The sequence below is a fragment of the Brachyhypopomus gauderio genome, chromosome 1, assembly GCF_052324685.1.
Source record: "Brachyhypopomus gauderio isolate BG-103 chromosome 1, BGAUD_0.2, whole genome shotgun sequence".
Classification (NCBI taxonomy): Eukaryota; Metazoa; Chordata; class Actinopteri; order Gymnotiformes; family Hypopomidae; genus Brachyhypopomus; species Brachyhypopomus gauderio.
Genome location: NC_135211.1, coordinates 47,862,041 through 47,886,761, shown reverse-complemented (window position 1 = coordinate 47,886,761; position 24,721 = coordinate 47,862,041). Strand labels below are relative to the sequence as shown.

Below are 24,721 nucleotides of genomic sequence, written 5' to 3'. Positions count from 1 at the left end.
ACTAAGTGGAATAGCACCAGCGCGAGTACGAGTCAGTGATTCACCTCTCCTCTGTGTGCTTCGCGTTTCACTGTTAACTGTTCACTGTTAACTGTCCAGGTTCACTTCTATCCGGGACAGAGTGGATATTTAAGGTTGAACTAACTCCGAAAAGCAAGCAATACAAGCATAGAATTAGACTGAATAGATCTGTTTTTATGGATCGGTCACATTGTCACCGATACCCGATCTAGAATTGTTTCAGATATTAATATCGGAATCGGTGCATCCCGTTTTACTTCCAAGCTCCGCGCCCCCCCTGCAATAGCTCCGCGCCCCACCTAGGGGGCGCGCCCCCCACTTTGGGAACCACTGAGTTAATATAAGAACTACACAACATATTTAGTATAAAAGCTTCTCACTCACCTGAGGTGGGAGATGTAGGGCAGACACTGAAGGAAACTCCTCACTTCACTCTCTTCATCTGACCAGCCTCTCAGCACTACTGGTTTCTTCACTGTTTGGAGTTTCAGCACTTCTAGGAAGAGGGAGGTCTTTCTCTTTGAGAGGTCTATGTTCCAGACTGCAGGAGCTGACTGGTAAACTGGCTGTAATGCTGGAAGGACACTCCTGCCTGTTTGAGTCTCATAGTCCTTCACATGTGAGTACAGATCCAGCAGGAAACCACACTGAGAAGATTTAATGGACACGTCATCTCCAAAGGGGAAGTTTGTGTAGCTGCACACAGATGTCAGCAGCTTAGTGAAACTCTCTCCTGTAGCTGCATCACACTCTGCTGCTGTAACAATCAGCTTCAGCAGAAACTGGATGGCAGACATTTTATTTGCTTCTTCATAAAACACAGTCCACAAAACTCTGTTGCAAGAGGATGGAAATGAACTGAATTAAATGGAATCAAATAAATAACATATGAAATCACTTTTAATGTTAACACCACTTTAACACAGGTGTACGGGAGAGGGAAAACGTTGGTGTATAGTCCCTTACAGTAAATACACAACATATATACAATAAACACAGCATAAATACACATTAACACACCCATATCCAAAAGGGCAAGCTATGAATATACAAGATGTACAAACATGCACATTTACATTTAATATAGGAACTTATGTTTGCATTTGAAGATACAGAGGTGATAGAATATTTATATTCTAAGATATACAAGGGTTCAGTTCTCCTTGCACCAAAAAAAATCACAATTAACAAACTTCCAGGTATTAACTATTTCTAAGTTTACGATTCACTCTTGTCCAACTACAATTACTGTTATATATTGCTACAAAATATAGCTGTATTATGATATGAACTTATTTTCAGAAATTAGCATTTCACACATTTTGCATAAAAATATCTCTTCCATACTAAACTAAGAAAAAACATCTTAAACAACTGAAACTTATAGCTGTGCCCTGAATCATCATCTTCCTCACACTTTCATCATTTGGATTTACACCATTATATGTCCATTTCCAGTCTATTGATGGCCAGTGTCCTAGAATGAAACGGTAGATCAACTCTAACAAGTTCTGTACTAACAATCTGGCTTCTGAGTTACACATAGCAGGAAAAAGCTCTGGTAAAGATTGTTAATGACTTGTACTGCAGGTAAAGTGTGTTTTTGAGGCAGGTTCAATGCTGGGAATTTTATCTTATCTGATCCTCTGTAGGCATGCTTTTGCTGTTGATTTTTTCACTCTAATCCCACTCCTCTGCACTGTAAAAAAAACATTTTTTAACAGATATTTACTGTAAATAAATACAGTATTTTTCTGTCTTTTCATAATAAGAGAATATACCTGTAAAATACAGGAAAATGACTTTTTTAAAGAAAACTTTAAATATACAGTCAAAGTCTGTAAATTTAAATTACAAGAATTTCTTGTTTTATAACAGGATTGTATATATTTTTTAAGGGTCTTGAGTTTTAATTTAGTAGTTATCAGTGTAAAAATGCAGTTTTCAGTGTAAAAACACAGAACAATGCCTTTTGTAACTTCACAGTAATTTTCCATTTTCAAACAGTAAATTCATGGCATATTAAAATTGCATGTTATCAAAGAAATTATATTTACATTAAATTTAATTAAATTATTAAATTTATATATCTACATTTGCTGGAATTATAGTGAATTAAGATTTGAAGTAAAATATTATGTTAAATTTCCCATTTCCAATTCTCTAAATATACATTAATAACTCTGCTACCAAACCAGCTGTAAATTGAATCACATACACTAAGTACTGAACAACAGCCTTTTATTTGAAATGACATTTAAAGCAACAAGTTTAGAACACAATACTGCTCCACTCTGCTCAAGCAAGTGAATAATATAAAATATTTGGTCCCTCAATCCTCAATCCCGGGCAATCAAGGGCTTTTCGTGAGAAGGCGCAAAGATATAAGGCATTAGGAGATTTTTTTCAGAAAGGCCCATAAGATAACCTGTTAAAACATTGCAATATATAGCAATAAATTTGTGGAGGGGGGTCAGAGAAATAGAGAGAGAGAGAGAGAGAGAGAGAGAGAGAGAGAGAGAGAGAGAGAAGAGATCGACCCATCCATACATTCATCCATCAGGAAACAGATCAGCAAACAGTTCTGTGTGGTGATTATTGTTGTCAAAAAAATCGATATATCGATATGTATCGATACTGAACATTCTGAAACGGTACAATACTCGTTTCTCTTAAGTATCGATTCTTTTTACATAAAATGCGCTTTCGTTTGAGCCACCCAAGCTGCCGTAATGCACAGGACAGTTTGTAATGCTAAAATGGCAGCTAAAGCAAACGCAGTGCTGTTGGATTCGAAGCAGATACAGATGGAAAACCGAAGGACACGAACAAGCCAGTTTGCAAGCGGTGCTTTTGGAACATTTCAACCAAGGGCGCTAAAGCCTGGTTGAGTGACCATAGCGCTCGACTCCGGCCACCTCGCGCGAACCTCTGCGAGCGGTGGAGGCGTTTATACTTTCCGCCTTGCAGTGTTGTCCGAAACTATATGTGGTAGTAGACCACGGACGTAGTTTTGGGGGGGGGGACGGGGGGGACATGTCCCCCCCACTTTTTCAAAAGCCGGTTTTGGTCCCCCCCAGTTTTTACAGTTAAAACCAAATATTTAAGTAGCGACGAAGTCATGTCCTAGCACTAGGATCATGCAGCTCCGAGCCCCCCCCCCCCCCCCCCCGCTCAACAATTTTTGTTCACAGCGCTCAACAATTTTCATTCAACCACCCCCCCCCCCCCCCCCCCCCCGCTCAACAGTTCGCCACCCCAGGTTGTGTCCCCCCCACTTATGAAATCAAAACTACGTCCATGTAGTAGACACCCCTCAACAAAAGGGGAATGAACACTTACCTGACGAATTTTAATGCTGTTTTGTGTTTCAGGTTTGAAGGTGCTGGAATGTAGGCTAAAGTACTTTAAAATGCTTGAAATTGTAACTACTTCGTTTCACAACAAATATCTATCTGACTGAACAGTTCACTTGCATTACGCTAACAAATACGAGCCTCTTGTAATTCCAGGACGAAACATGAGAGAACGTGAAGACGTTAAGATTGGGCGTTTTGAAAATAAACAACCATTAAATAATGTGGTAAAAGCGCAATATTTCGAATCATTTCGAGTATATGTATAAATATTTAACTTAATTAAGTTTAACGTGCTCGGAAATATTGGTACAAGCGCTTGAATTCCACTGTAACGTCTACTCCGCCCCAACCTATGTGAGATCTTCGTGTTTCCCTGTTATGTTTTTTAGTTGAATCTCCGTAGCGTTCTCCTGTCACGCCCCTTGATCTCGCCGCCCATTGTTAGTCTTGATCAGCTGTTTATGTTTAACTCCTTGATGTGTTTGGTTTATATTCCCGTGTGCCCAGTCTTTCCTTGTAAGTCAATTTCTGGTATTCATTGTTGCGAGAGTTGTATGTTCTGTTCCCCGTGTTTGTTATCGGATCTGCCCTTGGTGTTTAACTTTGATCATTGTATGTTCAGCGTTTGGTCCTTTCGATTAGATTTGTTTCGAGTTGTTTCGCAGATCATCCTATGTTTGGTTTTGTACTCTTTATTGAGTCAACGCGTTATTGTTTCCTGATGGTTCGTTAGTGAAGTTAGTTGATTTCGCCAGGTCTGTTTTGCATTAGTCCGGTTTATTGTATTGTCCTTTGAATGCGTTTGTTTGTTTACTGTTTGTGTAATAACTCGTTCATATTTTTTGTATTCCTTGTCGTGTCTGAGAGGTGTTGGGTAACTAGTCTGTGTACTATTGTTCACTCAAGGAGTTTTACCATTGCATTCGCAGTATTTCGTTGTCTGAAGCTCCGAGTGTTAATGTAAATGAAATGCCTCGCCATTCAAGAGCGATTCGAGCCGATCAGGTTAGGAGACGGGAGGAAACTCCTACCAATAAATCTGACTCTCAGCAGCATCTGTGTCCTTCTCCTAGTTCTTGCATGTTACATCCACCTTATAAAGGTGTATGAACCCTGCAAACATGACTTTGCGCGTGCCGCGCCTCAGCGCAATGAACAAAGTTACAAAATTCGAGAGGTGCACGACCTCGCGTGCGCCGCGCTTCAGCACGATGAACAAAGTCATGTTTGCAGGGTTCATACACCTTGTGGAATTCAAACACTTGTATGTCACTTTCAAGGTCCATTTCAATATTTCCCAGCACGAGCAAAGACACTTCGTCAGACGTTCAAAAGACGTCCACTGAAAAGCCAGAATGAAAGTTTTTGTGACGTCTTTTGAACGTCTATTGCTGCCGTTCAGTTGCAGTTTTTGCACGTCCACTGACATCCAATAAAGGTCCTAGTCAGACGTTCAGATAGAAAACTCGTCATAGACGTCCATGTTAAGTTAAGGTCCTAGTCACACTGTCAGATTTTGAACCAGTTTTGAACGTCCACCAGACATGCAAAATGGGTCTGGACTGACCGACGTGATACAGACATGATTTTAACGTCTTTCTGATATCGCATGTTTGTTGGGATAAGTTAAATATTTATACATATACTCGAAATTATTCGCTTTTTTTTATCACATTATTTAATGGTTGTTTATTTTCAAAACGCCCAATCTTAACGTCTTCACGTTCTCTCATGTTTCGTCCTGGAATTACAAGAGGCTCGTATTTGTTAATATCATATAAGTGAACTGATCAGTCAGACAGATATTTGTTGTGAAATGAAGTTACACTTTCAAGCATTTTTAAACACAAAGCAACATTCATTTGTTTGTTTATAAAAAAATTAAAAAGGCTTTAAAACGGAAATTAGCACAGTATCTGACTTTGGTATCGAAAATGGTATCGAATTTCAATATTTTTTTAAGTATTGTATCGAAGTTGTAATTCTTAGTATCGTGACAAGCCTTTCAAGCATGAGGGCCCCTTGCTTATATTTTGCCTAGGGCCCCAAATTGGCTAGATCCGCCACTGGTGCTGCATCAACAGAACATGCACACAGTAAACAATCAACAAACAGTAACATTGTAACAATATAGAAACATTTATTACTATTTTATGTTTTAATGTAAAATCACACAATTTTATTTTCATTCAAGATCTTTATTTGTAATATAACAGGAATACTTATTTAGTTAGAAAAATACACGCTGTTTCATACAGCTTTTGGTTGAGTGTGATTTATACAGAAAAGATGGGACACTGATTAAAGTTGATAAAAAACTTTATTCAAAACCAGTTACCAAAATATTTTAAATGCATTTTATAATGTTGATGTATTTAACTACTGAGACCAGAGACTAGCCGAGACTCTGTACAGATCACCTCACTCCTCTCTACACAAGACCAACAACATATACAAGAAAATAAAACACATAGAGAACAGAAGCATTGCCCAGGGAAATAAAATAAAGAGGAAAAAAAGCAGCGTGTTTTAATAAAAAGTCATCTAAAAATATCTTACTGCAATATATGTGTTCTGAGAAATAATGCAATACTATATGTGTTTTGAAAAATAATGCAATATTATTTAGGGCAATAATGTAATATTATACAAGTGTTTTGAGAAATAATGCATTATGTGTTGACAAATTGTCATGGTAGGCTGGGCTCCGAGCACAGGGGAGACGCCCACACCACGACACCTCACTGCCCCACCACTCCCATGCTCTCAATCACCCACATACTGACACGCCCCTCATTAGTGTTGAACACCTGTCGCACATTATCCTGCTTTAAATCCCTCACATGAAATACAATAAGTGCTTTGAGAAATAATGCAATACTATGTGTTTTGAAATTTTGAACACATTCAAATACTAATAAAATAACAATAAACATTTCTAAAAGTTCTTAAGTCACTCACAAAAGGGTTTGAAGGCCGATCACAGATCACATTGGGTTCCTGGATTTGTCATTAACGTATTAAGAAAAGTCTGGAAGACTAAATGCAGAGTACATGTGGAGACTCTGCTGTAACAGTGCAGAGTTCACACATCACAAGGCACTGATCACATTACAATACAACAACTTCAAGCATGTTACAGAACAAACAGAAAGTGGCATTAGGAGTCTTGACTCTTATTGGTCTAGAGCAGCAGTCTTTCTACAATCTAGTGTTTACTTAAATGAAGACAGCAACAAGACAGACCACCGTTCTGTGGATTATGAACAGAAACAGTTCAACTCATTACACACATACAGCAGTGATTATTGAGTCTTTGGTGCCCTATGCAGAAATTCACAGGATCCCCATGAGGAATTCAGGTCTCATACAGTCATCATATTCATGTATCATACAGTCATCATATTCATGTATCATACACTCATATTCATGTATCATACAGTCATCATATTCATGTATCATACACTCATATTCATGTATCATACAGTCATCATATTCGTGTATAATACACTCATATTTGTTGAATTTGGACAGTTATAATCTTGTCAAAGCACATGTACATCTCATCACTGCTGAGCCCATGACACATTAATATCACCAGATCTCAAAGCGCTTGTCTGAGAGGAAGAGACGTCTGTCTGTAATTCTGTTGTTGAAGAGCCTGTAGAAACAAACACACACACATTATTTTAAAACTCAAATGAATGTCCTGCTTTGTTCTCCTTCATGCGAGTTAGACGTTAATTAGGACGGGAGCTCTGAGAGTCTCTGCTCCACAAAGCCAACTGTAGGCAGACAGGCACAGACGAGACATCTTGGGTGTGACTAGCAGTTGCTCCTTTAAGTCGGGTTAAGCTAGTGCTAGTGATGACAGCCACGTCTGGTGTATGTTCACTTACTTGGCTGCTTGGTTGTTGTATGTTTGTTTTTTTTTCTCTCTAACTCAACGGCCTGAAACTTTTAGAGTTGCTGCTGTCAGTCTCAGGAGTACAGTGGTATTTCTTTTGAGCTTCCTTCTAGCCTGTTGTGAACCAGTATCGGGTGTATTGTAACTCGCGGCCGGAGAGGTTAGCTGTGTTTTCTGTTTGTAATTCCTTGTAATCTGAGTCTCTGCTCAGGAGTTGGTGAAATGAGGGGAGTTTAGGGGATGAACAGGTATTGGGGAGAAACTGTCCTGTTCACTAGTGACAGACCTGCAGTGGAAGGTTGTGTCCCCCACACACACACACACACACACACACACAAACACACTCTTACCTCACAGTGTGAATATTGGTGTTGGTGGAGACAGTATCATAGATCCTCTTTGCTGACACATCAGTGATGTCATTGTGACTGAGGCTGAAATTAGATGGATTATAATTACCACATTGTACAGGAATCCCAACACAACAATGTAAATCAACACATTCTTGTAATACTACATTGACTGTGATTTAGAGTGAATGAATAAATATATTTGTGACAGTGGACCTGAGACACTAATTGTCAGATATTTCAATGCTGCATTTTCCTTCATTTCTCATGTTCATGATGTGTTTATGCATCAGGTAAGAAGCTGAAACATGAAGTTTCTGGTCATATTTCTCCACTTCTCCACTCACTCCAGGACGTGGGCTTTGTGGAGCTGTGGACACAGCAGCTGCAGGCAGTGGTCAGTGAGCTGGCAGTGGCTGAGGTCCAGTTCTGACAGCCCTTCAGAATGTTCCAGAACCAGCGCCAGGGACCCACAGGCCTGCTGGTCCAGCCGGGTGTGACTGAGGTCCACCTCCCCACCCAGGGCCCGGGAGAGAGACACAGCACGTCTCACACACTCCAACTCGGACCCGACACGGACCAGAGACAGAAACTGGAGCAGCACGGCTTTACTGCACCTGGACACACACACACACACACACACATATACACACACACATATACACACACACATATACACACACACACAGACACACACACACAGACACACACACACTCATACACACATATACACACACACACAGACACACACACACACACCACATTCACCAACATGGACACACACACACACACACACACACACACACACACACACACACTCACCAAAATGGACACACACACCACATTCACCAACATGGACAGTTCTATTAATATTAATTAGTGGTGGGCCGTTAACGGCGTTCGTTAATTTGATACTCTTATCGGGCGATATAAAAATTATCGCCGTTAATCTATTCTTAAAGTTGGGTTGGGAACTGGGTCAAAATGGGTAAGCAAACTATGATGACTTTCAACTTGATAGTTTAGCTCGATTGTATTCCTAACCAAATTGCACAGTAGGGGCGAGAACGAGTTTTCAAACCTGTGAATTACAAATCGTTCGTGTTTTTATGTGGATGCAGCCACGAAGTCGCCAGGTTTGCTTCATGGAAAATTCATGTTAGGAACGTAAAGTGTTACCGGAGCGGAACTCGGAGCGGTCGTTTTCTGCATGGTCCTAGCGCTAGATTTGCCGCTATTTAAATATTCCTTTTTAACCGTTAAAACTGCAGAGGACCAAGACCGGCTTTTTTACGTCCATGAGGTTAAATGTACTAAATGTTGGCTTACATTTCAAATATCATGTTTACCTGAATAAAGATGTTATCAACCCCTTTTAATGCATCAACCCCTTTTAATGTTTTTAATGATGTTATCAACCCCTTTTAATTACAAACCCCTTTTAATTTTTAATGTAGGCTTACAAATTCATGTTTAACTGAATAAACCGTTGAACACGAGTAGCCTACATTTTATTGAGCATGTCTAATGCACCCTCTGTATTAAGAAACCCTATCTCAAAGACTGACTTTTAGTCATTACTTGGGTAGCACGCATATGAGCCATTTTAATATAGATTAATCTAGATTAATTTCAAGATTTCAGTGAGATTAATCTAGATTAAAAAAATTAATCTATGCCCACCCCTAATATTAATACACTCACATAACTACTAACATTAATGCTATTTTCACACATTAATATGATATAACTCCTCCTCCTCTGCAGGAAGGTTAGTGTGTGTGTTGTGAGTGGGAGTCTTACTGCAGGGTGACTGTGTGTATAATGGTGAAGAGTTGCTCCACTCCTGCCTCCTCTATCTCACAGTCGTGTAGAGTGAGCTGTGTGTGTGTGTGAGCTCTCTGGACGGCCACGGAGACGACTCTGCAGTCCTCAGTGCTCAGAGTCAGTGTGTGTGTGTGTGAGTCTTCTGTCAGGTCCAGAGCAGAGCTGCAGGAGAAGTCCAGCCTGTGCTGTAGAGCAGAGAGCAGAAATACTGCTGCCCCCTGCTGGAGCTCAGAGACACTGCAGCAGTGGAGCAGCCTCAGCAACAGCAGCCTGTCCACACTGAGAGAAGAGAGACTATTACAGTAAGACATTCAAGACATTCATGTCCACACTGAGAGAAGAGAGACTATTACAGTAAGACATTCAAGACATTCATGTCCACACTGAGAGAAGAGAGACTATTTCAGTAAGACATTCAAGACATTCATGTCCACACTGAGAGAAGAGAGACTATTACAGTAAGACATTCAAGACATTCATGTCCACACTGAGAGAAGAGAGACTATTACAGTAAGACATTCAAGACATTCATGTCCACACTGAGAGAAGAGAGACTATTTCAGTAAGACATTCAAGACATTCATGTCCACACTGAGAGAAGAGAGACTATTACAGTAAGACATTCAAGACATTCATGTCCACACTGAGAGAAGAGAGACTATTACAGTAAGACATTCAAGACATTCATGTCCACACTGAGAGAAGAGAGACTATTACAGTAAGACATTCAAGTCCACACTGAGAGAAGAGAGACTATTACAGTAAGACATTCAAGACATTCATGTCCACACTGAGAGAAGAGAGACTATTACAGTAAGACATTCAAGACATTCATGTCCACACTGAGAACACAGAAAAACACACACATACACACAGTTCTGTATTATTAAATGTTTCATTTAATAAACCTGAGGTGGGAGAAATTTAAGACAAATATGTCATAAAGTGACATAAATGAATAAAACGACTTCTGGAAATAATATAACACACCTGAGGTAAATAACCATGTGCTGTAAGATGTTGATTATCTGACACAGGAGTCTCAATAAAACAAATGTTTTTGTCCCAAAATGACATTTGGGTGTGTTTTTAAACACATATAAATGTATATATAACACCAAATGTGTAACACCCCCTACAGATCTGTTGTGTCTCATTACATGAATGATAAAAGTTCAAACCTGAGGTGGGAGACGTGTTTGAGCAGAGGCACGATGCTCTCCAGCTCCCCCTCTGGTATGGAGGTGAACAGCAGGCTGAGAGAGACTGCTGTGCAGTGCTGGAGGGTGAAGCACAGGGCAGCACAGTGGACAGAGTCCAGCTCTCTGCTGTTCAGGGTGATGCAGTTCTCTGTTGAACTCAACAGACTGGACACACAGTGAGCAGAGCCAGTCTGATAGATCTCTGTGATGATGGACAGTACACAGCTGGGACTCAGACTGGGGAGAAGACACAGACCCACACATACACACACACACACACACAAACACAAACACACACAAAAACACACAAACACACACAAACACACACAAACACACACACACAGTCTAAGTATAATGAAAGCACATGTTCATTGGACGTGTCGACTGTGTGAAGATCTTTAAATCTGAGCCACCAGGCATGAAAATGGGTCAGGGGTTAAAAAGGTGAGAAGACCGGGGGGCGGGGCATGTGACGTCATGGGGATACGGCGACGGGGCGTTGACATGTGACGTCATGGGTATACTGCGACGGGGGGGTGGGATGGGGGTGGCTGCTGGTGTACGGGGATACAGCGAAAGGTGATGCCAAATATTACGGAGCTCGTAAGGTGACGTCATGTAAAAAATATAATAACGCGTGGCCACGACTTACTAACGCGTGCGAACAAGATAATTAATTATTACTTTATATAAAGCCAGGTTTATCTTCCTTGGGCAGTCAGTTCGCGAACATCCCTGGGATCTGCTTGCTTTGCTGTGAAAAAATAAACTTTGTTGCCGCGTGTGAAAGGCGACGTTAGTATCTCGTTCCCACGCGTTAATAAGTCGTGGCCACGCGTTATTTATTTATTTTTTACATGATGTCACCTTACGGGCTCCGTAAAATATAGTAAAATCCATTAAAAATTTTTTTTGACTGTCATGTCAATGGATTCAATGTAAACGCAATCCGTAAACGCAAGAAGCCGCTTTCGCCATTCCGGATGGCTCAGTCAAAACCATTACGTCTTAATGAACCAATAAATACATCAGCGGCGAAAATTATTGTAAAAATACCAGGTTTACGTGTTTTTATTTTCTAACATGAGCTAAAGCACAGGGTAGACTCAAACGACAAGAGTTTACAACTTCATCTTCAATCTTTTCAGCCCTGGCGCGAATGTTCTCCTCACACGTCCCTGGATTCACCAGTTACAACTACAGACACACTAGAAAAAAATCTTGTTTCTTATTTTATGTCACCGTTAACTACACGGGGTTGACGCGAACTTAAATAGGTAGATAGATGGGCCTATTATCACAAGAGCTTGTGGTTAGATCTGACAGTGTTCAACGCTGTAGCGAACGGCAGTAACTTTGTTTTATTAAATCCACCCAATTAAAAATGTACGATCTGGTAAACGTAGTGGTAAATGTACGCTCTTCTGACTTGTCCGCGGTGTAGCACTAGGTCCTGCTTCTCGTCCCGCTTAGCAGTAAATGAATAACATGAATGAAGAACGTTCGTATGATTGAAACGCTATTTGGCCTCTATGATGGTTCTGGGCGGAAACTGCTGGCCACTGTCACTGAAATAGCCAATTTCGGAAGTGCTCTGTTTGCTAATTAAGTCAATATGATAATTAAAATATAATCTCCCGACCCCCCCCCCCCGACCCCCCCCAAACAAAAAACTCATCGGATCTACACGATTCACGTAGGTCACCCTTTTCAACTTCAAAACGGCGAATTTCGCCGAAAGGTGACAGATTTTCATGCCTGGCCACACATCACTGTTGTCTCTCACCGTCTGACCTGAAGTCTGTCCAGTACAGGCAGAAGTTCTCTGGGGTTTTGCTGTCCAATGTCACTCTTCCTAAAGTCCACAGTAACACTGTGATACTGCAGGAAATAGTGAATCACTTCCCAGGTCAGAGTGCAGGAAGTCAGGTTTCCGCCCACTTTTTGCAGGAAGCAGTGAGTAAGCTCCTCCTCCTGAGCTTCATACACCACTACAGTCAGCTGCTGGAGAGTCTCCTCACACAACCTGCACATACACATCAGAAAATGGCATCACAAACTGGTACTTTTATCTATTAAAAATAACTGACAAACCAACCACACCGACCTGATGGTCAGAGGGCCCTGGTGACACAGCAGGACAGTGAGAGATTGGGCCTCCATCTTGTAGTAAGTCAGGTTCAGACACTGGACCCTCCAGAGTCTCAGGAGAGAAGCCAAGCTGCTCAGGACCCTGGACAGCGCCCCCTCTGGCTGCTGTGTGCTGGTGTGGATGAGTGAAAGTTCCTCAACAGTGACTGGAGCAGGAGATCTCACTGTCCTCAGTGTTCGTACCATCTTCACCACCACAGCACCACTCACACTGCACAACAACAAACACCATTTACACCGTTTACTCTTAGTAATTTAACAAAGTCCTGCAATAATAAATGTAATCTACCTCAGAGTAAACTAAATTACTTAGAATATAATAATTCAATAATATAATGTTACGTACCTGAGTGTGCGCAGGCGTGTGATGTGTGTGAACAGAAGCCTGACTCCTCTGAGAGAGATGGCTCGTGGGTTTAGAGTGAGGTTGAGTGTGGAGGCTGAGAGACCCAGCACTCTCCCCACAGCCCTGCAGCTGGGAGTGGACAACTGTCCTCCCAGAGAGAGGGTGAAGTCCAGGGCCTGGAGCAGAGGAGACACCTGTCCTGCCTGATCTCTGGACTGGAGCTCTTTACACAGAGACGGGATGTACGGATCAGCACCACTGCAACAGAAAACAAAACCACATAGACAACACAAGCAAATAAGGAAACACATGTAACATTTATATTCTGTATTCATATCAGTCAGTGTTAAAAAGCAAAGGAACAGGACAAACCATTTTAATCCTTGTTTCATTCTTTAGCATCACAGGCTATATTTACAAATAAATAAGATAAAACATTGAAAACATTACACAACTGTGAAATATGGCCTACAATTTCAGGTACAAACCTGAGCTGGGAGATGTAGGGCAGACACTGAAGGAAACTCCTCACTTCACTCTCTTCATCTGACCAGCCTCTCAGCTCTACTGGTTTCTTCACTGTGTGGAGTTTCAGCACTTCTAGGAAGAGGGAGGTCTTTCTCTTTGAGAGGTCTATGTTCCAGACTGCAGGAGCTGACTGGTAAACTGGCTGTAATGCTGGAAGGAAACTCCTGCCTGTTTGAGTCTCATAGTCCTTCACACGTGAGTACAGATCCAGCAGGAAATCACAAATGTTAGCCTTCAAACCATAATAACCACTTTCTTCTACAGGGAAGTTTGTGTAGCTGCACACAGATGTCAGCAGCTTAGTGAAACTCTCTCCTGTAGCTGCATCACACTCTGCTGCTGTAACAATCAGCTTCAGCAGAAACTCCACTGCAGATCTTCTCTGTTCTTTATCATCAAGATCATCATCCTCAAACCTGTTGGAATAGAGAGTTCACAGAAACACAGAATTAGTAGATACAATTAGTAGAAATCAACAGACATAACAGATTAATTTGTACAGTTTGCTGTAAACAGACCATTTCCAGTATAGTAACACCACCACCAGACTGAACGCTGGTTCAGGTCTCCTCTAAAACACACAGACCTGCCTGCATGTGTTTGTGGGTAATGAGAAATACAGCAAAACAGACCAAAGAAACTTTGAGTGTAACACAAGAAATTCACCACAACCATATAGAATTTCACATGATTATGACCCATATCATATAACATGTTTCACTGTATCTCCTCTTTCACACACACACTAGTAATGGTGTCTCTCTCTGTGTGTGTGTGTGTGTGTGTGTGTGTGTGTGTGTGGACCTGCGTGTGCAGCCTGGTACACTTAATCCTGTTAGTGTCTTCACTTTTCTTGTTTCACTTTATTTATCTTTTAACATTTCATTATAGAAATTCTGACAATGAACTTAGTGAAGCTGTGTTCTCTCCAGACAGACTAGTCCACAGTCCTGATCTGTTTAGTGAAGCTGTGTCCTCTCCAGACAGGCTAGTCCACAGTCCTGATCTGTTTAGTGAAGCTGTGTCCTCTCCAGACTCATTTACCTCCTGCTAGCCCACTCCACTCACCCCCCTTCACTACTGATAACACACTCCACTCACCCCCCACTACTGATAGACCACTCACCCCCCACTACTGATAGATCACTCCACTCAACCCCCACTACTGATAGATCACTCCACTCAACCCCCCCACTACTGATAGACCACTCACCCCCCACTACTGATAGATCACTCCACTCAACCCCCTCACTACTGATAAACCACTCACCCCCCACTACTGATAGATCACTCCACTCACCCCCCACTATTGATAGATCACTCCACTCACCCCCCTCACTACTGATAGACCACTCACCCCCCACTATTGATAGACCACTCACCCCCCACTACTCCTCTCACCACCAGAGGGCTCCATCTCCAGAATATTGAAGACTCCTGTTTCAGCTGTTGTGAAATCCACTGATTACTTTGCCTACATAAGCCAGATGGCCACAGCAGCTCCTTGTGAAATGTTGTTGACTCTTTTGTGAAAGTGTACCAAGGTGTTTATCTACTTCTCTCATTATTGTTCTGTGTTTTGACCTGTTACCTCCTGTTTTTGCCTTCTGTCTCATCTGTATCTCTGTCTGTTATTTCTGTAGCTCTTCTGGTTTAGACCCTGGACTGGTTTGTAGTTGTTTGCCTTTTGTACTTTATTAAACCCTTTATACCTGCTAATGGATCCTCACTCTGAGTCTATAACATAATAGTTTGTCAATTGCATCATAAAGCTCATATTTCCATATGAAGAATAATTCTGATTGGCTAATACAATCACCAGAAGCTTTTGCATCCTCTCACTACAATATGAAGAAAAATAGTGTATCACAGCTGATCTCAAAGTCAAACCATAAACTTCACTGAGGGCTACCAAACAGTTAAGCATATGAAGTATGTAGAAAAGTTTTGTAATTCTGCACAGTTGAATACTGTAACTATTTTTAAAGGTGGGTTTAAATGGTACAGACCTACAAAAGGTCACCAATAACCATCACAAGCTGTCTTTGTTAAATCCTTTAAGAATGTATAAGCCTGATCACTGTGCAAACTTATATCAACTACAAATCAAGATTTCATTCACGCAACTGTAGAATATACTGAGCACACGCAGTGAGACATGAACTTACAAAAACAAAGACAATGGCCAAACCTTGAAGGAAAAACCCTCATTTTAAACATTATATCTGTAGTATGCATAAAATCTTCTCACTCACCTGAGCTGGGAGATGTAGGGCAGACACTGAAGGAAACTCCTCACTTCACTCTCTTCATCTGACCAGCCTCTCAGCTTTACTGGTTTCTTCACTGTTTGGAGTTTCAGCACTTCTAGGAAGAGGGAGGTCTTTCTCTCTGAGAGGTCTATGTTCCAGACTGCAGGAGCTGACTGGTAAACTGGCTGTAATGCTGGAAGGACACTCCTGCCTGTTTGAGTCTCATAGTCCTTTACACGTGAGTACAGATCCAGCAGGAAATCACACTGAGAAGATTTAATGGACACGTCATCTCCAAAAGGGAAGGTTGTGTAGTCATACACAGATGTCAGCAGCTTAGTGAAACTCTCTCCTGTAGCTGCATCACACTCTGCTGCTGTAACAATCAGCTTCAGCAGAAACTCCACTGCAGATCTTCTCTGTTCTTTATTATAAAGAACATGATACTCAAACCTGTTGGAATAGAGAGTTCACAGATAACACAGAATTGGTAGATACAATTAGTAGCAATCAGTAGACATAACAGATTAATTTGTACAGTTTACTGTAAACAGACCATCTGTTCTTTATCATAATGAAACCTGTGGAATACAGAGTCACACAAAATACAATCAGCAGAAATACAAAGTAATAACAGGGACACTGAAATTACATAATTTGGTCAGATAGTCAATGTCTATTACAGTGTCCACACCCTCTATTACTTTTCTTTTCTTCTGTGTTGTTTTTCTCTATGTGTTTGTGGACTAGGACAGACAGAACAAAAACTCCAACGAAGTGAACACACCACATTGTCATCATGCTTTACAGGTCTGAGCACTGTTCTAAAGTTACATGTGACTCCTGTGTTTCTTATAAAAAACATCTCACTCACCTGAGCTGGGAGATGTAGGGCAGACACTGAAGGAAACTCCTCACTTCACTCTCTTCATCTGACCAGCCTCTCAGCTCTACTGGTTTCTTCACTGTTTGGAGTTTCAGCACTTCTAGGAAGAGGGAGGTCTTTCTCTCTGAAAGGTCTATGTTCCAGACTGCAGGAACTGACTGGTAAACTGGCTGTAATTCTGGAAGAACACTCCTGCCTGTTTGAGTCTTATAGTCCTTCAAATGTGAGTACAGATCCAGCAGGAAATCACTCTGATGATTAGTCTCATCTACAGGGAAGGTTTTGTAGCTGCACACAGATGTCAGCAGCTTAGTGAAACTCTCTCCTGTAGCTGCATCACACTCTGCTGCTGTAACAATCAGCTTCAGCAGAAACTCCACTGCAGATCTTCTCTGTTCTTTATTCTTAAGAACATCACCCTCAAACCTGTTGGAAAAGAGAGTTCACAGAAAACACAGAATTAGTTGATACAATTAGTATAAATCAACAGACATAACAGATTAATTTGTTTAGTTTGCTGTAAACAGACCATCTGTTCTTTATTATAATGAAGCCTGTTGGAATACAGAGTCACACAAAATAAAATGAGCAGAAATACAAAGTAATAACAGGGACACTGAAATGACATAATTTGGTCAGATAGTTGATGTCTATTCCAGTGTCCACACCCTCTATTACTTTTCTTTTCTTCTGTGTTGTTTTTCTCTATGTGTTTGTGGACTAGGACAGACAGAACAAAAACTCCTACAAAGTAAACACACCACATTGTCATCATGCTTTACAGGTCTGAGCACTGCTCACATTCAGAACAGATGACAAAGCAGCATTTCATTCATTTACAGTCAGCAAACTCTCATCTGAATAACTTACAATAACAATTTACAGTGAGTGTAGTGTGAGGAGTCAAGGGGGTCAACCACTACGCTAAACTCTACACTAAATAAAGACGACCCAACTCATAACCTTTAATGAAAAACTCAATATAAACATTACACCTGCTTCTCACTCACCTGAGCTGGGAGATGTAGGGCAGACACTGAAGGAAACTCCTCACTTCACTCTCTTCATCTGACCAGCCTCTCAGCTCTACTGGTTTCTTCACTGTGTGGAGTTTCAGCACTTCTAGGAAGAGGGAGGTCTTTCTCTCTGAGAGGTCTATGTTCCAGACTGCAGGAGCTGACTGGTAAACTGGCTGTAATGCTGGAAGGACACTCCTGCCTGTTTGAGTCTCATAGTCCTTCACATGTGAGTACAGATCAAGCAGGAAATCACACTGATAATCATTCCAATACACAGGGAAGGATGTGTAGCTGCACACAGATGTCAGCAGCTTAGTGAAACTCTCTCCTGTAGCTGCATCACACTCTGCTGCTGTAACAATCAGCTTCAGCAGAAACGCCACTGCAGATCTTCTCTGTTCTTTATTATAATGAAACCTGTTGGAATACATAGTCACACAAAATAAAATAAGCAGAAATACAAAGTAATAACAGGACACTGAAATGACATAAATTGGTCAGATAGGTGATGTCTATTACAGTGTTCACACGCTCTATTACTTTTCTTCTGTGTTGTTTTTCTCTATGTGTTTGTGGACTAGGACAGACAGAACAAAAACTCCTACAAAGTAAACACACCACATTGTCATTATGCTTTACAGGTCTAAGCACTGATCACATTCAGAACAGATGACAAAGCAACATTTCATTAATTTACAGTCAGCAAACTCTCTCATCTGAATAACTTATAATAACAATTTACAGTGAGTGTAGTGTGAGGAGTCAAGGGGGAATCAACCACTACGCTAAACTCTACACTAAATAAAGACGACCCAACTCACAACCTTTAATGAAAAACTCAGTATAAACATTACACCTGCTTCTCACTCACCTGAGCTGGGAGATGTAGGGCAGACACTGAAGGAAACTCCTCACTTCACTCTCTTCAACTGACCAGTCCAACAGCTTTACTGGTTTCTTCACTGTGTGGAGTTTCAGCACTTCGAGGAAGAGGGAGGTCTTTCTCTCTGAGAGGTCTATGTACCAGACTGCAGGAGCTGACTGGTAAACTGGCTGTAATGCTGGAAGGACACTCCTGCCTGTTTGAGTCTCATAGTCCTTCACACGTGAGTACAGATCCAGCAGGAAATCACACTGATAATTAATCCCATCTACAGGGAAGGTTGTGTAGCTGCACACAGATGTCAGCAGCTTAGTGAAACTCTCTCCTGTAGCTGCATCACACTCTGCTGCTGTAACAATCAGCTTCAGCAGAAACTCCACTGCAGATCTTCTCTGTTCTTTATTATGAAGAACATCACCCTCAAACCTGTTGGAATAGAGAGTTCAAAAAACACAGAATTAGTAGATACAATTAGTAAAAATCAACAGATATAACAGATTAATTTGTACAATTTGCTGTAAACAGACCATCTGTTATTTATCATATTGAAACCTGTTGGAATAGAGTCACACAAAATGAAATCAGCAGAAATACAAAGTAATAACAGGGACACTGAAATGACATAATTTGGTCAGATAGTTGTTGTCTATTACAGTGTCCACACCCTCTATTACTTTTCTTTTCTTCTGTGTTGTTTTTCTCTATGTATTTGTGGACTAGGACAGACAGAACAAAAACTCCTACAAAGTAAACACACCACATTGTCATCATGCTTTACAGGTCTGAGCACTGATCATATTCAGAACAGATGTCAAAGCAGCATTTCATTAATTTACAGTCAGCAAACTCTCTCATCCGAATATCAAATCAAATCAAATTTATTTCTATAGCGCCTTTCACAACACATGTTGTCACAAAGCGCTTTACAGGATTTACAAGTTTTAACAATACTATGGGTCCAAATCCCTAATGAGCAAGCCAAAGGCGACAGTGGCAAGGAAAAACTCCCAATGATGGTGGGGAATAGGAAGAAACCTTGGGAGGACCAAGACTCAAAAGGGAACCCATCCTCCATTGGGCGGCCCGTTAACACACAAATTACACAAAAACAAAAATTATACAGACGAACACACAAGTCACAAACAAATCACATAATCAGGCTAAGTATAAGGTAACTAGAATGAAAGTTCTGGGTGTTGATATTGAAGCGGGTTCGGGAAACGAGGCAGAAACTGCTTATTCCAGAAAATCCTGAAGAGGGAAACTTTATTTTTCACGCAACTCAAACAACAGCACTGTTTTCTCCCCCTCCCCTGGCGCGCGCAGGCGCCGCTCCCCCAGTGTCACTTAAAGGGCTAAAACTCCCTGAGTGGCCAAGTGCCTGTCTGTTAGGGATTTTGGTGCGAGGAGTAGTAGTCGCTACAATATTGTCAATGTAAATGTCTTGTGATGAGCGCCAGGTTTTCATTCCGTGTCTGAATAACTTACAATAACAATTTACAGTGAGTGTAGTGTGAGGTGTCAAGGGGGAATCAACCACTACGCTAAACTCTACACTAAATAAAGACGACCCAACTCACAACCTTTAATGAAAAACTCAGTATAAACATTACACCTGCTTCTCACTCACCTGAGGTGGGAGATGTAGGGCAGACACTGAAGGAAACTCCTCACTTCACTCTCTTCATCTGACCAGCCTCTCAGCTTTACTGGTTTCTTCACTGTTTGGAGTTTCAGCACTTCTAGGAAGACGGAGGTCTTTCTCTCTGAGAGGTCTATGTACCAGACTGCAGGAGCTGACTGGTAAACTGGCTGTAATGCTGGAAGGACACTCCTGCCTGTTTGAGTCTCATAGTCCTTCACACGTGAGCACAGATCCAGCAGGAAATCACACTGATGATAGTGTGTCCAATCTACAGGGAAGGTTGTGTAGCTGCACACAGATGTCAGCAGCTTAGTGAAACTCTCTCCTGTAGCTGCATCACACTCTGCTGCTGTAACAATCAGCTTCAGCAGAAACTCCACTGCAGATCTTCTCTGTTCTTCATAATCAAGAACATCATACTCAAACCTGTTGTAATTGTAATAGAGAGTTCACAGAAACACAGAATGAGTAGATACAGTTAGTATAAATCATCATACATAACAAATTAATTTGTACAGTTTGCTGTAAACAGACCATTTCCAGTACAGTAACACCACCACTAGTCTGAACGCTGGTTCATGTCTCCTCTAAACACACAGACCTGCCTGCATGTGTTTGTGGGTAATGAGAGACACAGCAAAACAGACCAAAGAAACCTTGAGTGTAACACAAGAAATTCACCACAACCATATAGAATTTCACATGATTATGACCCCTATCATATAACATGTTTCACTATCTCCTCTTTCACACACACACTAGTAAGGATGCCTCAGTGTGTGTGTGTGTGTGTGTGTGGTCCTGTGTGTACAGCCTGGTACACTTAATCACGTTAGTGTCTTCACTTTTCTTGTTTCACTTTATTTATCTTTTAACATTTCATTATAGAAATTCTGACAATGAACTTAGTGAAGCTGTGTTCTCTCCAGACAGGCTAGTCCACAGTCCTGATCTGTTTAGTGAAGCTGTGTCCTCTCCAGACAGGCTAGTCCACAGTCCTGATCTGTTTAGTGAAGCTGTGTCCTCTCCAGACAGGCTAGTCCACAGTCCTGATCTGTTTAGTGAAGCTGTGTCCTCTCCAGACAGGCTAGTCCACAGTCCTGATCTGTTTAGTGAAGCTGTGTCCTCTCCAGACAGGCTAGTCCACAGTCCTGATCTGTTTAGTGAAGCTGTGTCCTCTCCAGACAGGCTAGTCCACAGTCCTGATCTGTTTAGTGAAGCTGTGTCCTCTCCAGACAGGCTAGTCCACAGTCCTGATCTGTTTAGTGAAGCTGTGTCCTCTCCAGACAGACTAGTCCACAGTCCTGATCTGTTTAGTGAAGCTGTGTCCTCTCCAGACAGGCTAGTCCACAGTCCTGATCTGTTTAGTGAAGCTGTGTCCTCCCCAGACTCATCTACCTCCTGCTAGCCCACTCCACTCACCCCCCACTACTGATAGACCACTCGCCCCCTCACTACTGATAGACCACTCACCCCCCCACTACTGATAGACTACTCACCCCCCACTACTGATAGACCACTCCACTCACTCTATCTTCTATGTTCAGGATCTTCTATGAGTCTGTGGTGGTGAGTTCTATCCTCTATGTTCAGGATCTTCTATGAGTCTGTGGTGGTGAGTTCTATCCTCTATGTTCAGGATCTTCTATGAGTCTGTGGTGGTGAGTTCTATCCTCTATGTTCAGGATCTTCTATGAGTCTGAGGTGGTGAGTTCTATCCTCTATGTTCAGGATCTTCTATGAGTCTGAGGTGGTGAGTTCTATCCTCTATGTTCAGGATCTTCTATGAGTCTGAGGTGGTGAGTTCTATCCTCTATGTTCAGGATCTTCTATGAGTCTGTGGTGGTGAGTTCTATCCTCTATGTTCAGGATCTTCTATGAGTCTGAGGTGGTGAGTTCTATCCTCTATGTTCAGGATCTTCTATGAGTCTGAGGTGGTGAGTTCTATCCTCTATGTTCAGGATCTTCTGTGAGTCTGTGGTGGTGAGTTCTATCCTCTATGTTCAGGATCTTCTATGAGTCTGTGGTGGTGAGTTCTATCCTCTATGTTCAGGATCTTCTATGAGTCTGAGGTGGTGAGTTCTATCCTCTATGTTCAGGATCTTCTATGAGTCTGTGGTAGTGAGTTCTATCCTCTATGTTCAGGATCTTCTATGAGTGTGTGGTGGTGAGTTCTATCCTCTATGTTCAGGATCTTCTATGAGTCTGAGGTGGTGAGTTCTATCCTCTATCCTGTTGCATGCTGGGGCAGCAGGCTGAGGGTGACAGATGTCAACAGATTCAACAAACTGATCAACAAGGCCGGTGACATTGTGGGTGTGAAGCTGGACTCACTAACAGTGCTGTCTAACCTGCAGGACATTATGGAGAATATCTACCACCCAATCTACAACACACTGGTGGTGAGACACCATGAGTCCACACCACCAGACACAGCAGATAAACTAATGCTGCTTTATTATTATAACTAATAATACACACACAAGTTCTGTCTCTCACCCTCGACACTCCACAGTGTCACATACGTTTTGAAGTCAAATTAAAAAGTGAATATTGTGTGCTACTCATTATTTTAACCAATCCAGTAACGTGTTACTTCCACATTAATTTTTATTGCAGCCCAATCACATTTGCCAGTGTTGCATGATCCCTGTCTGTGTTCATGAAGTCTCAAGAGATCTCACACACGGTCATCAGAAGACTTTGAGGTTTTGGGATCCTTCAGATGTTGAAGGACCTCATTATTTTCCTGCTTATTTCCAGCCACTTCATTGGCTTTACATTTATATTACTTTATTACTTTATTTATATTACATAAGAATGTGTAAACGTGATCATTGCTCAAACCCATACCAACCGCAAATCAAGTTAAAGCATTAGGGACCGACACTTACGGCATAAATGACCTACACTTACTGCATTAGGGACCTACACGTACGGCATTAGGGCTCTACAGTTAAAACTACACTGTAAAAAAAAACAGTTTTTTTACAGGTTTTTCCCAATAAATTTTACAGTTTTTTCCTGTATTTTAAAATGACAGGGAAAGTGTATTACAATTACCAGAACAAACTGTTTATTTAAAAATGTCATGTGATTTAACAAGAAAAATCTGTATAAATTAAATACATTATAAATCTGTTTTTTAACAATTCTTAGATAATAATTTTAACTAAACAAACTGTAAAAAGAAAGTAATATTGATTAATCTTAATGAGACAAAGTAATAGAATCTTCTGGAATTAATTTCAAGGAAATATTACAAGACAACATTGATGCATGTTTTATTTTAAGTTTTGACATGTTAAATATGTGATTTTCATGTTATAAAAGTGAGTAAAAAGTAAAATGTTCTTGACTGTGATTTATTTTTATATTTATAACATACATAAAGAGTTAAGGCGTTCCAGATCCATCTCATTTTCAATCCACTATTAAATATGCACTGTATCTGTATCACTGTATCTACACTGTAAACCCGGATTAGGTTTTAATAAATTATTTTAGTAATCATTAATTATTATTTCATGTTTCATAAAAAATATTGCCATTACTAAATAAAACTAGTTGTTATCATTATTGAGCTGAAATAGGCATTGCAATGATCATGTTAAGTAAAGATAACTGAATATGTTAAGTTTATGATTGGTAGGGGTGGGGCCTGTTTGAATCGGACCACTGCACAGTGTGCATGAAGAGTTGTTCTGGTTGTGCATATTGTTTGAAGAACCTTTCGTTATCACCCCGCTGCAGCCCAAATGCATGAGTTTTGAAATCAGTGTTTCTTCAAATGAGTATTTGCAACGTCAGCTTTCAGTGCATGTAACTTATTTAGTTAACGCGTAATATATTCTTATCGGTTCATATAGCGCTAGAACATGTGTCTGGCATTCCTGTCCGATCATAGTTTAACTATAACCGTAGCGTTGAAATGTGTGTTCTGACGGTTCGGAGTTTATGGCTCATTTTAACTATTAATGTTATATATATTTTTATATTGAAGCGTCGGTCCAATGGGGGACGGCGCTACTTCCCATGAGTCTCTGCGACTCCGGTATCGTTATCTGTTAATGTGATGTCTATGCATGTGTTGATTAATTGTGTACTTGATTATGTGCATTACTTGGTTTAAGTCCCCCTTCATCAATTTATGTAGTTGTACTGTGTGAATTATTCTATGCCATGTTTGTGTAGTGTTGTCGTGTTATTGCCGTTCTCTCATGTTTTGTGTCTAAATTAAGTCTCTTCTGCGTGATCGTGGGGTCTGGCGTGATTATGTTGTTGAGGCAGTTTGAATTTAAAAAGCCTTGTGCTGCGGTGGATCTGTTTGCTACCTCTCCTTCCT

The 24,721-nt window shown here is 41.0% G+C and overlaps 1 protein-coding gene across 1 annotated transcript in view; it reads right to left on the bottom strand.

Annotated features, from left to right (window-relative positions):
• Positions 1–5,681: 5,681 nt before the first annotated feature.
• Positions 5,682–24,721, bottom strand: part of LOC143523065 (uncharacterized) — a 109,817-nt gene continuing 90,777 nt past the window's right edge. The window contains exons 16-29 of the mRNA XM_077017212.1: positions 20,362–20,802; positions 18,720–19,157; positions 17,840–18,265; positions 16,818–17,255; positions 15,947–16,396; positions 13,652–14,107; positions 13,164–13,421; positions 12,774–13,028; positions 12,453–12,692; positions 10,646–10,903; positions 9,441–9,743; positions 7,985–8,254; positions 7,638–7,721; positions 5,682–7,041 (exon numbers count right to left, since the gene is read on the bottom strand). Of these exons, the coding sequence (XP_076873327.1) occupies positions 6,975–7,041; positions 7,638–7,721; positions 7,985–8,254; positions 9,441–9,743; positions 10,646–10,903; positions 12,453–12,692; positions 12,774–13,028; positions 13,164–13,421; positions 13,652–14,107; positions 15,947–16,396; positions 16,818–17,255; positions 17,840–18,265; positions 18,720–19,157; positions 20,362–20,802 (4,384 nt within the window). The 3' untranslated portion in view covers positions 5,682–6,974. The remainder of the gene's footprint in view (positions 7,042–7,637; positions 7,722–7,984; positions 8,255–9,440; positions 9,744–10,645; positions 10,904–12,452; positions 12,693–12,773; positions 13,029–13,163; positions 13,422–13,651; positions 14,108–15,946; positions 16,397–16,817; positions 17,256–17,839; positions 18,266–18,719; positions 19,158–20,361; positions 20,803–24,721) is intronic.